We start from the raw sequence: 13,815 nt of genomic DNA, 5'->3' as shown, positions 1-13,815 counted from the left end.
CTGACCGGCTTTAAAGGGTTAAATTAGAGTCAGAAAGAAGGAAAAGGGCGGGGCTACTGTGTGATTGACACTTCTGGTGCCCGTTGGTCTTTCAGTTAGCCCCTCCCCTCACTCTTTACATGTGCTTTTGAAACTATGTCCATCGTTAATATACAGTCTAGGACGCAGATCTGGCCTCGAACAGTAAGAAGGTGTCTCCCCGTCTCCTTCCTGACCGCCTCCGTTTGTGTTCGCAGTTCTGGTCCCTGTGCGGTAACGCTCTCACGCCAAAGCGGGGGATTTTCGGGAAGACGGGCGACCTGCAGACCATCTTGTGTGTGGCCTCGGCTAAAGATGACATCACGTACTCTGGGGCGCTTAACGGAGACATTTACGTCTGGAAGGGACTCAACCTGATCCGAACGGTCCAGTCCGCCCACAGCGTGAGTCTCACCTCTGCAGCGTGACGCTCGTCTGCACGTCTGCCTGACGCGCGTCCATCGTTGCTTCATTGTGTGGATGTGTGTGTGTTCTCAGGCCGGCATCTTCAGCATGTATTCCTGCGAGGAGGGCTTCGCCACGGGCGGCAGAGACGGCTGCATCCGACTGTGGGACGCCGACTTCAAACCCATCACCAAGATCGACCTGCGAGAGGCCGAGCAGGGATACAAAGGTAAGGTCACGGGGTCACCGCAGGTCATTACAGCAGCAAAGGTGACAGTGTTGTATCACACAGGTGCACACAGGGACGAGGCCTCAGCTTCTAACACAGTTTAACAGAAAAGGTTCGTTTGAGGCTGCAAAGTTAAGGTACGGAGAGGGGCTCAGGTGGGAGGGGCTCAGGTGGGAGGGAGGGGCGGGTTTATCTCTATTCTAAACGATGAGGAGGAACGGTCCTTACATCCCGACGGTTCTTTGTCAGCTGAAGGTTTTAAAACGACCTGATGTTCTTTGAGGAGTCGTCAGTAATGAGGAAGTTTCTCATCTTTATTTGACCTGATTCAGCTCAAATCCAGAGGTGTGGCTGTTTGAACCCCTCGCCTCCCCCTCGCCTCCGCCTCCTCCTAAATGTCGCTGCCCAGCAGGAGGTGCAGACGTACGCTCTTCCTTCAGGAGCAGCTCGAGGGCGAGCCATTAATCCCACCGCCTCCTTTTAAAATCTCCTCTCTGAAGATTTTGAGGAGGAAGTTAAAAAGGAAGAAAAGATGAAAGGAAGTTTTGTCAGTTTGAAACGAGTTCTCCTCTTTAACACGTCTGTGCTGCACGATGGAGCTTCTGATTAACCGTCAAAGTTCATCTCCTGAAACCAGTCGCTGTGACATCTGTGGACAGGAAATGTGGGAGCATCCTGCTCTAGCTTTGCATGATCCTCCTTGTTTCTTATAACGCTCGACGGTTTGAATGCGTCCGAGTTCTCACATTGACGACGTGACCCAACAGACACAAACGTGCCATCTCATGGTGGATGAGTCTGAAAGGCTGCTAATATATCGGCGCCTAAAAATGTTGGAGTTCCACGCCCGATGAGACGCTGAGCCCGCCCTCTTCGCCTCTCGCTGCTCTGTACGTGGACAGGAAGTCGGTTTGTTTCTGCTTCCTTCTCCTCTCCCGCTCCGCGCTCTTCCTGCGTCTGAAGCTGAAGAATAAATCATCTTTCCCAGTTATTTCCCGCGTGCCTCACAAACTCCTCCGCTGTCGGCCTGTTTTGGCTGCTGAACCTCCGGAGTTTCTAACAACATTACAGGAAAACATCGCATGCTGAGCGATGCCATCAGCCACAGCAGATGCTCTTAATTGGCGAGCGCTGAGCTGCTGAGCGGCTCTGCTAATTACATTTCCGATGGTGGAAAAAAGCGGTTTTAGCAGCAAAACTTTAAAAAACCACGAAGGTTGAAGCCGAGCTGAGTCAGCAGGTTGAACTACAGTCAAAGTCCAGATCTCCCTCTGATCAGACACCTCCTGCGCTCCTCCAGGGGGGGTTCTGAAGATGAATGATGGACTGAGTCTCCACGTGTCTCTGCTGGTGTGCGTTTCAGTCGAACTGAATTCTTTTCCTAAAACTAACCGAATCATTTTTGGTGCTTATAAAGTGAAAATAAAAAACGAAGCAGTCCAGAGGTTCATGGAGCTCCGCCCACCCTCACCTGGCTGCACCGCCACCTCTCCAGCCTCCAGCAGCGACGGTGGAGCTCGTCTTCGTTTATTTAGTGGATTTAACCCTTTAAGACCTGCCATAGAACCAAGTCCGCCAGAGCTTATATTATATGTTTACATGCTGTGGAGCCATTTTTGGGAGCATTTCAAGTTGCTATACATCAATACAACCATTACAGCCTAAATTTTAATAATATGTCTGCATTAAGTGCATAGTAATTACATAAATTGCAAGAAAGTGCAATAAACTACAAAAAAATTGAAAATCGTTTTTGTTTTTTAACATATATTTGTAGTTAGAGAAATTTAAGAGGCTTATCCCTCAAAACTGTAAATACAAAAAAGTTGCACAAAATAGTTTCCCACCACAGGAAATTTATTTTGAGTGTCTTCATAGTTTTATTTTTGAAATACACCAATTTTTATACACTGCAGGAAAAATGAAAATAAATATTATGATGCAAATTTGCAAAAAAGCAGCATATGCATCAAAATAAACTATTTCCAGCAGTGCAATATGAGTCCTAAGCATCCCAGAAACGACACAGAAAGTCATAAAGTCAAACATAACTTTTAAAAACACCAGTATAGGCTCATGAGGCCCTGATGGTAAAAAACTACATTTCCGCGAAAATGACGTCACTTCCGGTTTCGGGCAGGTCATGGAGGACATGCGATAGTTCGCGCTGACGTCTAATCCAACGTAGGAAGTGTTATGAACAGCTGATCGGATCGACAAAGCGTGTTTCTGGAATATTATGTTTTTGTTGCTGCAAGTGCTTTTTATGCAGTTTTTGCAAAGCTATATGTGGAAGGAAACTGTGACCGAGGACAAGCTGATGGCATAAGATGTAAGAACAACTCCTCCGGTTTCATATGCAAAAAAAATTATTGCAGAGCTACCGGGATTTAAAAATAGTTAAGCAAAACAGAGCGTGCAGCTCTGACCGGCTTTAAAGGGTTAATTACTGCGTCGTAGCGTCCCGGTGTGTACATGTCGTGGATAGTTTCTACTCAGTTACTTGGTTCAAAGTTGGATTACAGACGAAAAAAGGTAAACGTTTTCCTGTGTGTGTGTGTGTGTGTGTGTGTGTGTGTGTGTGTGTGTGTGTGTGTGTGTGTGCAGGTCCGTCTGCTGACAGGTATCGGCAGGTATAACGAGATGACGTACGTCTTCGATCTGCTGCATCAGAACCACTGCTTCGAGATGCTGCTGAGGAAGAAGGTGGACACAGACAGAGGACAGGTCAACACACACACACACACACACACACACACACACACACACACACAGATTTGCTGCTGAGACGAGTCTGCACACGAGTGAGAGCCAATCAAGAGCTTGACCTGTTAAACCAACGAAGGATTAAAATCAGCAGAGATCAAGAAGAAGTGCAGCTGAATCTGCTGAGCTTCAGCTCATTGATGACTTTAGTAAGAGCTGTTCCTGTGCTCTGATTGGTTCTCAACCCTCACTGGTTTAAGGACCTTGGGAAGAAAAGCGTCCGGACTTTAAGTTTCCTTGGAGACGCTTCATCCGAGAAGCTGGACAGAGAAACCGTCCCAGATTTAATCCCTGTGGAAACTTAAAGAAGTCCGGACGCTTGTTCTCTCCGGGCTCCTCAGACTGCGATGAGCGGGATGAGAAGCTTCACAGACGACCCTGACTGGGCCTCACCGTGAGGGCGGTGAGGAAAGAGTAGAAATGTGTCTATGATAACTAATTACTGATGATTCTGCCTGATTGTGAGACGTGAGAGAGAAACAGGACTGCAGAGAGCTGCTGGATGGGGAAACATCCTGCAGCGTGTCCATAAGGCGAGTAAACTCACGCTCGCTCTCGCTGCAGAGCTCCGGTCTGAAGTCGGCTCTGCTGGACTACATAAAGCGCTGCCTCCCCGCAGACAGCGAGAAGTACAAAATGGTGGCCCTGTGCTTCACCATGAGGAGGGAGATCGGAGAAAACCACGAAATAGCCGCCAGGACGCAGCTGAAGATGATCGAGTCTCAGGCCTGGGGTGAGCGAGCGCCCGCCGACGCCCAAAACTCACCAAAGCCTCCACGATTGGTTCTTTCCTCTGGTCTGATCCCATCTCACTTCCTGTGTTTCAGTCATCACGCCGGAGCTGAAGAGCTCATTGGTCAAAGTGCTGGGTCTGCTGAAGGACGCGGCGGAGAGCTTCTCCAAGGTACCCGAGCTCCTCCCACAGCTTCCTGTTCCTGTCTTTAACGTCCTGACTGTGTGTGTGTGTGTGTGTGTGTGTGTCAGGATTCGTGCGTGCGTCAGGCGACTCGCTGCATCCACACAGCCAAGCTGGTCGCTCTTCAGCTCCACTTCCTGAATCAGGGATCAGACCTGCGCATCATCAACCTGCGACCTGCTGACTTACTGCGACGACGTGTACAGCCGCTACAGGCTGGCGTACCAGCAGAACCTGCACGACATCACCAAGATGCTGCTGCAGGACGCCAAGACGTCGAGCTACCTGAGCGACAGGCTGGGCAGCTGATCGTTACCTGGCCGCAGCGTCAGCGTGATCAATAACCGCCAACGACAGGAAACACTGTGGATGTACAGAATGTGTTAGTAGAAGAATGATGGATGATTTCTTTCTCACTGGGTGACCAGGATGTAGTTTTCTGCCTCAAAAGCTCATCGGTGGTTAAATAAGCACAAAGTGTAGAAACAAAGTTAACATTAAACTTGCTCTTTCAACTACTTTGGGTTTTTCCTGTAACTCCAGCGCGTCCGTGTTCAGATAAATCCTCGACTTTCACTCACACATCTTGCAGACTTTCACTACACTCAACTAAAAATGCTCCAGCAGCATAAACACAGTGTTTTCATTACAGCCTCCTCTGCCACCATCGGCTTTTGGAGCCTTGACCTGACCTGAAAATCATTGGAAAAAAAGCACTTTGCTGCTAAAAAATGAAAAGTAGATATTTGCAAAATTCTGCCTAAATATGTATTTTACCTGGTTAATGTGTGTGGCGGGGCGTGGTCTGCAGCGCCGCTGCAGGGGAGGCGGACGCACCATCACGCCTCGCCACCTTAACGTCTGTGCGATCTATGCTGTTGTGTTGGTGTGTGTCGGGCTGTGAGCTGCAAAGCTACAGCCAGCTGTATGCGTCAGCAACCGTGTGTGAAAAGCGTGTTCATGCAAACATCGTCGGGTCTGCCGTGATATGTTTACAACGGGACTTCTGCTCCTGAACCTCTGCGCACAGCGTCTGCAGATCAGGCTGTACGAAGTCACTTTCATCTTTACAGGACTGTAAGCTGTCGTCTGTGAGGCGTGAGCGTGTTTGTTTTTAACATAGTTCACGGTGGAGAACAGCTGCTGACATTATGTGGATCCGAAAGTCCACAATTGGCCTACCGATAAAGTCTCGATAAATGCACGGCGTTTTGGCGGGTACACCGGCTTCCGCGAGTGTGACGCTTATTTTGAGCAATGAAAAAAATAAAAGAATATAATTGTATTTTTATATTTCAATATCACAATAATCTTCCAATTTAGAACTACAAGTTAAAAAAGAACTAACATAAATAAAATACACTTCAGCTAAATACTTTAATTTATTTTCCCAAACCACCCGGAGCCGCAATATAAGGACTAAAGAGCCGCATGCGGCTCCGGAGCCGCAGGTTGCCGACCCCTGGTTTATACACTGTCACAGATACTCGTCTTTGAGTGGAGAGTTAAGGTGATAGGACATATATATGTAAATTGGAGCTCTTATAAGGTAGTAGATTCAAAATGTAATGCAAAGTATTTACACGTCTCTGCTATTAAATAGTGCAGCTATTTTCTCTGCAGCACAATTACCCATTGCATGGTATGGTCTCAAACACAAAGAGTGAAATGTTACAATTAACCCCATAGTCTGGGTTAGTTGAAACATATCCTGGGGTGAAATGTAACACAATGAAATAAGGGTACTGACAAAACATTAACATGTAATCTTTATTTATTCAACACATGAATGCACTTAGAGCCATTTATGTAGCTGTGTGTGTGTGTGTGTGTGTGTGTGTGTGTGTGTGTGTGTGTGTGTGTGTGTGTGTGTGTGACAGAATGCAGAAATCTAGCTTTTGAACATATTCCAACCCCCCAAAAAAGGCAAATTATGGAATTTTCTGCAACTGAATATTTCATTAATTTTGGTTGGACTTCCTTGAGTTTGGCCTCATTGGCTCAGTGGCCATTATAACCTACAACTCTTGCACCAACTTTTAAACATAACAATGAAGCTGAAAAAATGTAGTTGTTCACCAGCATCGCAATTCCATTACTTTTTATCACGGCTTACCTTGGTGTGGTTTACAAAGTGCTTCAGAAAGATGAGGAAATCTGTTTCTTGCACCCATCCTGATTTATTTCCACTACCAGTACTTCCTACTGGTCCATCTCTGACACAGTGGTCTGCATAATGTATGTGTGGGAACACAAACAGTGGAGGAATTGTGTTGCCAATGGCATTAACCGCATATACAAAAGCGACCAGTGAACTTCTCTCTGCTGATGTCGTTGCCCCAACTTGTTTAATATAAGTTAAAGTAATAGTGTGGTAAGTTGTAACATCATACAGCCAACACCTAAAACATTAGCACTAAAGACCTACACAGAATATATCCCCATAGACGTACAAATAACATAATTTAAGTTTGATGAGTTTAACTGCAAAGCAGATAATGCTGTTAGAAAATGAAATAAAGTAGAAAAACTTACTTTTTGGCATACAAATTACTTTTTTTCGTGTTAAATTGTCTGTGTTTGACAAAATGTGCTGACTTATCACATGTGATAGCAGAACTGAGTTGGGCATGTACAGGATGAGTCACATCATTTGAAACTTAGCCCTGATTGGAGAAATTGGAAGTGTTACAACTGACCCCGGTCTCCCCTAATAACTAATAATGATTAATATAATAACTATAATATTGGCCATATTATATTTACATTACCACAGTGAGATGACTTTAGTCTCATGAACAACATTAGCTAATTGTTATTTACTAGCTAATCTTAAATGACTGTTCAGTACAGAAAAGAAGCCCAACAATCATGTTTTACAGTCCTGTGGTCTCAGCCTCAGATACTCAACTAATCACACAGAGCTCGAGAGAAACAAATGAACAAAAGATGTTCTCCTTCATTTCTGTCAAACAAAGCTGTATGACACGTTTCCAGCGGTTGGTATCATGGTTGCTAGGCAACCTGGGCAGCGCGACGGAGGCTAGACCGCCCATTTCACAAGCCTCGCACTTCCGCACTTCTCGTACTTATAGTACGCACCGTACGTAGTACTCGTAGTGCGCGTACTTCAAGCGTGCAGACCCTGAATTGGGAAACAGACCATATGTGATAGACAAGAAATTCGCGTGATCTGAGCATGCGCAGAATGTTCCACGGCGCTCCTTTGATCCTTTCAAACGATCACTGTGACGTCATATTCTTTGCCACGTCCTCAAATAAAAGAGCTCGTTTAACGGTTTACTTTGGGGCATTTTCAAAACGCTAATACACTGTGACACTGTGCTTTTAATTTAATTTAATTTTTAATTTAAAAAAATGGCACAGAAAATGTTAAATGATTTACTCCCTGTACCAAACATTGATGAGAGATTTCGCAGACTGAGTGGTACAGTGGATCGAGTAATGCAGAATTTGATTACAATGGCTCAGACAGAGGACGATGATCACCTTAATGAGAGAAGGAGAATTTGTGCTGAGCTGTGCGAGGCTAAAAGTAAGGTAGAGAAACTCACACAGGAGAACGCACAGCTTAGAAAAGACAATGCAGAACTCGAGGAAACTGTGGAGACCTATTCTTGGTGGTGTCGTGGCCTACTTAAAGTAGGTTTGGGTCTTGCTACAGTGGCCATTGCTGTTCCTGCAGCTTGCTGGGCCATCTCAAAGCTTTTTGGCTGAGTGGGGTCTCGCTCTGTGGGTCATGATTATTATCAGGGGTGCACACAAGTGGTCCGCAGGTGCGCATGCGCTGTCAAAATAAAAGACGCACACCAGATAAGAATTTGCAACGCGTGTTTGCTTACATAAAATTTTCTGGAGGAGGACAGAGCTGGCTTCAAACAAATGATGAACGCACAGAGATGTGCTGCAGAGTCTGCCGTGAAAATCATTTGTTTGAAGCCAGCTCACCTCCTGCATCCACTTTTCCGAGAATTTTCCACATCTTGAGGAGATCTCACCTTATCTTCCTTATCTTGCGTGTTGCAACTTCTTATCTGGTGCGCGTCTTTTATTTTGACAACGCATGTGCACCTGCGGACCTCTTATGTGCACCCCTGATAATAATCTTATTTTATAAAATTTTTATAAAACTTAATCTTATAAATACGCTGTGCTCTCCTTTATGTTTGATTTAATTTTGCCCCTCAACCCCAACCAGTCATGGCAGAAGACCGCCCCTCCCTGAGCCTGGTTCTGCCAGAGGTTTCTTCCTGTTAAAAGGGAGTTTTTCCTCTCCACCGTTGCCAGAGTGCTTGCTCATAGGGGGTCATTTGATTGTTGGGGTTGAATTTTTAGATTTCATTTAAGTGGCTTGAACTGAAAAACCTAAAAATTCAGCTGAGGGGTTCACACTACATTTGTTAACTGCCCCTTTTTTTATTTGTAGATTTTGAAGTTAGCAGCAAATGAAAATAAATAAAACACATTTAAAAAAATCTGCTACTGCTCTGTGTGTTTACTTCAGTGAACACTTGTATGTTTTTGTGTTAGAAGATTATAGATTGTCCAAATATGTGAGTTTTTAAATCAGCACTGCATGAGATGAACTGTTCTGTGGGGTCTTTGCAGTATTCAGCCCCTTCAGGTGACTGTTGTTGTGACTGCAGGTAACATTTGGACAAAAGTCTTATGACTCCATTTTTAGGGTTTAATTAGGTTAAATATTTAACGAGTCAATTCGAGAATTCAAGACATATTTATCACTGAAATGACAGGTGAGAACAGACGGAGGGGGAGTACATGTTTGTTTCTTCTTTTTACGTTTCAGAGAAAACTAATCGGTGTAAGATAAAACAATAGACGTCACTCACACATCAGAGTCCTTTTACATATTTTAATAATGGAAAATCTCTATTTTCATTGTTTGTTACGTGCACACACTGCATCACATGTTTATAAGCATTTTTGGTTTGTTCCACAGTTTTCAGGAACCTGTTCAGTGCATCCCAGATCCTGTTCTGTTGCTCTCGAGTGTTCACACATACAGTACATTCACATGCTTAAGTTTGACCTTAACAATTAACAGCCTTGTCCCTGATGCTCAAATTTAAAAACAGGAAGTTTCATCAATGATATGGTGAAAAAATCTGAACTTTATCACCTTTTGATCTGAAAAGTTACTGGTAATATATAACCTAACTTCCCCAGAAGCTGGTAAAGAAGTTGGACTCACTAGGAATAAACACAGCCCACTGCTGTTCACCTGCTAACACATGACTGCAGAGTACAGCTCAAATCACATCATCCAGCTTGCAGATGACACAACAGTCGGGGTCTCATCGCCAACAACGATGAGTCTGAGTACAGAGAGGAGGTCCAACACCTGGTGGACTGGAGTGAGAACAACAACCTGTCTCTAAATGTTCAGAAGACTAAAGAGATTCAATTCAATTCAATTTTATTTATATAGCGCCAAATCACAACAAAAGTCACCTCAAGGCGCTTCATAGATACAGAGAAAAACCCAACAATCATATGACCCCCCTATGAGCAGCACTTTGGCGACAGTGGGAAGGAAAAACTCCCTTTTAACAGGAAGAAACCTCCAGCAGAACCAGGCTCAGGGAGGGGCGGGGCCATCTGCTGTGATTGGTTGGGGTGAGAGAAGGAAGACAGACCGCTGACTCACCACCACACAGTTATAAAGGGAGGAGCTACCCACAGAGACCAGAGCTGTAAAGTCTCGACCAGGGGACTGGCTCGCTGATGGAGCCCCTAGTGGACATTAGGGGAACTGCAGTTTTTAGCATTTTAGCATTGGCTTCATGTTTCAGTTCTGGAAACTGAGTGAATACCTTCAAAAAGGAGACATGCATGACATCTCACAGTCCCCACTGCATACCATGTCTCTGTCGAGGAATAGAAAATAGAGGTGGTGCACAGGTGAGGCAGGGTGGAGTAAGGCCCAGAGTCACAGGGATGTTAAATGAGTGTGAACCCAGCTGGCAGTAAAACAGCCTGAAATTTCAGGATGTTTTTGCTTGCAGCTCCTTGCAAACGGTCGTGAGAGGCAGTTCTCTCTTCCTCCACTAGGTGGCAGTCCAGGCCTGTGTAAAGATCAGCTGTTTCAGCTCCTCGTGTCATTTCCTTTGAATGTGTTACAGCATTTGTGCTCATCTCTGCTGTAGGCAGAGTAATAAGCTGCAGAGTGCACCGAGCCTGCTGAGCTGAGGATGCTGGGATTAAAAACATCTGCGCAAAACTCAAATATTACCAGAAAAATGACCAATAATCAGTGTTTCAGTGTCTTACTATTAACTGGCTGCATTCAGCTTATAAGGCTGGTACCTGATCCAGGGGATTTAGCTAGACCAGTCTGTGCCCAGCTGGGTGATTATTTAAAGAGGAATGGGTTTCTTTCATTTAAAGTTCAGAAACAGCAGCAGAGAAGTTCATTACTGACAGGAGAGCAAGGTTATTATCGTTAACGAAAACTAACGAAATAACAAAAACTAGAAGTGAAAAAACATTTTCGTTAACGGAAATAAAAACAAAAAAAGGAAAACTAACTAAAACTGGAATGAGTGTTCACAAAACTAACTAAAATTAACTGAATTTATAGCAAAAATGTGTTTAGTTTTCATTGATGTGTGCGTGTCATACAAGAGTCAAGGGTGAAAATGAAGTTTAGTTTCCAGATTTTTTTCTTGCTGTGTCTCATTATGCCAGCAGGTGGCAGCACGTTAGTCGAGTCGTCTGTGTCGCTGCTCCGTCCACGCGCAGAATCATGTCAGGAAAAGTCGGGAGCCAGAGTCCAATTTGGGATTACTTTGAATATGACTGTGTTTTGGATAAAGCAAGTGTCTTGTAGTGGAAACAGACAAATTATGAGGGACATTTCTAAAGGGAAAAATTCCCACAAACCTTAAAGTGCACTTGAAAAGCTCACACAAGAAGGCTAACCTAGCTTAGCTTGAGAAGGTAAGGGAGCACACTCAACCCTCATCCCCAGAAAACAGAAGCTAACCCCAGGCAAGGCAGCGTGATGCATCCCGAGACAACAGGACGGGGATATCTACACAACTGTGTGAGTCAATTACCTTCAAAAAGTTTATCAATTCACTTGAACCAAAATTACGAACACCCGGTGCTGCGAGAGTTAATAGTCTCATTGGGGCCAAGATATACATTTTATAGTTGCCTGGTATCAATGGTTGTTCATCTGCCTTTATTTATTTATTTAAAGAACCCATAGGTGGGAATGTGAGTTGTCTGTCTCTGCGTGTTAGCCCTGCGACAGACAGGCGACCTGTCCAGGGTGCAGTATGGTAGCTGGAATAGCAACATACCCAAGGATGAGCAGAATGACTGATATGATGAAACTGGGATTTTGTTACACTTAATTATTGCAAACACAACTAAAACTATAACTGAAACTAAGGATTTTCAAAAAAATAAAAACTAAACTAAACTAGCAAACAATTGGTAAAAACTAATTAAAACTGATATAAAATCGAAAATCTGAAGTCAAAACTAAATAAAAATAAAAACTAATGAAAATTGCAAAACTATTAAAACCCTGCAGTGAAGCATCCGACACGGGGATCAAAACAAAGATTACAACACGGTTAAAGGGAACGAAACTGAAGGCTCTGCCTCCCATTCTACTTTTAAATACTCTAGGAACAACAAGTAGGCCTGCAGAGCGAGAGCGAAGTGCTCTAATAGGGTGATATGGTACTACAAGGTCATTAAGATAAGATGGGGCCTGATTATTTAAGACCTTGTATGTGAGGAGCAGGATTTTGAATTCTGGATTTAACAGGAAGCCAGTGAATGACATCCTGATATTAATGAATTATAGTATTGGGGGGAAACATGTATAATGAGGAATGACTAAGTCTTTGTCTCCATGCGTAAAGCTTCTCGTTGTGTGACAGCAGCGATGGATCTGTCAGGGCAACGCCCTCGGCTGAAGCTGCAGCGACTAAACTCTCAAACAGACTCACAATAATCATCCTGGCCACAGTTTGGCTTTAGTTTGGCAGACGTCGCTCGTCTCTCTGTGCCAGCCGCTGTCTTTAATGGAGAGAGTCGTTAAGAAAGCGAGCTAATTATTCAGCGCTCATTAGGAAATTAATCAGGAGTTTGTATCATGCTCAGCTGAGCGGAGAAACGCCTTCACGCTGGGGCCTCGACTCTTTATTCAGAGTAAATAAAATGTTGACATGCTGAAATTAAAAGTATGAAACTGAACACCAGAGCTCGTTTTCAACGCTGCCATCAGTACATGTCACACAATCACAGACAGTGTTGGGGAGTAACGGAATACATGTACCGCCGTTACGTATTTAAAATACAAAATATGAGTAACTGTATTCCGTTACAGTTACCGTTTAAAAAGGTGGTATTTAGAATACAGTTACTTTGTTGAAATAAATGGATTACACGGCGGTACTTCCCTGTTTCATATTGTGGCGGGTCAGGACTGTTTGGTTTTGTTTGACAGCTACGTTCTGTTGTTCCAGGCGGCAGCGTTACGGTTGCCATGGTTACAGGGTGACGCTCTCTCTCTGTGTGTTTCCTGGGTGAGAGAGCGCCTGTTGTTATTGTTGTGCTAAGCTAACAGGCAGAATGCTACAGGTATAGCTCTAAAGAATGTAGCATCATGGGCAGTGTAGTCCGTGCTGCAGGGAGAATGGACTGCCATACCCGTTATGTGTCTGTGAGCGAGGGAGGGAGAAAAAGGAAAAGTACGAGCTGTCATCGAGCAGAAACAGGAGCTGGAAGCATGTAAATATAATAATAACCACTGCAGCCAAGAAGAGAGCCTGACGAGCCCAGCTGTAAGTAAGCTATTAAGACTCGACTGTACACCGTGTTCGTGTTTTCCTCTGAAACAATAAGTTCTGTTGGAGCAGCCTTTCAACGCCTCTCTCTGTCTCTGCTAGCAAAGTTGACCCAGACAACAAAGTAAAGCTAGTTTTCAGCTACGAGCCGACACAGAACCCACCGTATTAGCCAGAGGTCCCTTTACTACGGTTCGGAGCCGCGGACCTTCAGTAACAGTAATAAATCACAGCAATAGTACATTCATGTAGTTGTAAACAGCATGATAATATATTAAGTAATCCAAAGTATTCAGAATACGTTACAGAATACATTTTGGGGCATGTAATCTGTAATCTGTAATGGAATACATTTTAAAAGTAACCTTCCCAACACTGATCACAGAGTATTTCTGTCTGCAGTCACAGCCTTCATGTCAGAGCTGCAGTCTGAGTTTGTCGCTCATCAGACGCACCAGGAAAAACATCCGGACACGATGATGTCATCACAGGGAATAACTCGTAGGCGTGTAGACGGAGAAGGAAACACACGAAACAGTGACGAGGCTTTGGTGTCCGAGGACGACGTCTCTCGATGCAGTACCGCTAACAGCCACTAGATGCTGGCTGTAAAACTCATGGTTTAAACATGT

General features: G+C 44.4%; 1 protein-coding gene across 1 annotated transcript; it reads left to right on the top strand.

The window, feature by feature from the left end:
* Positions 1-524: 524 nt before the first annotated feature.
* LOC148102333 (spatacsin-like) lies at positions 525-6,246 on the top strand. The gene is made up of 5 exons (XM_087844234.1): positions 525-652; positions 3,260-3,379; positions 3,983-4,151; positions 4,246-4,322; positions 4,403-6,246. Exons 2-5 carry the CDS (start codon positions 3,296-3,298, stop codon positions 4,676-4,678), a joined length of 606 nt encoding a protein of 201 aa, XP_087700360.1. The 5' UTR covers positions 525-652; positions 3,260-3,295; the 3' UTR covers positions 4,679-6,246.
* Positions 6,247-13,815: the final 7,569 nt, after the last annotated feature.

This window comes from Neolamprologus brichardi, chromosome 7 (genome assembly GCF_056152115.1).
Source record: "Neolamprologus brichardi isolate AB-2024 chromosome 7, ASM5615211v1, whole genome shotgun sequence".
NCBI lineage: Eukaryota > Metazoa > Chordata > Actinopteri > Cichliformes > Cichlidae > Neolamprologus > Neolamprologus brichardi.
This window is presented reverse-complemented; position numbering and strand designations above follow the sequence as displayed.

Coding starts and splice junctions, on each gene's coding strand:
- LOC148102333 (XM_087844234.1), top strand. CDS start 3,296: ATGACGTACGTCTTCGATCTGCTGCATCAGAACCACTGCTTCGAGATG. Junction 4,152..4,245: donor GATCGAGTCTCAGGCCTGGG/GTGAGCGAGCGC, acceptor CCTGTGTTTCAG/TCATCACGCCGGAGCTGAAG. Junction 4,323..4,402: donor CGGCGGAGAGCTTCTCCAAG/GTACCCGAGCTC, acceptor TGTGTGTGTCAG/GATTCGTGCGTGCGTCAGGC.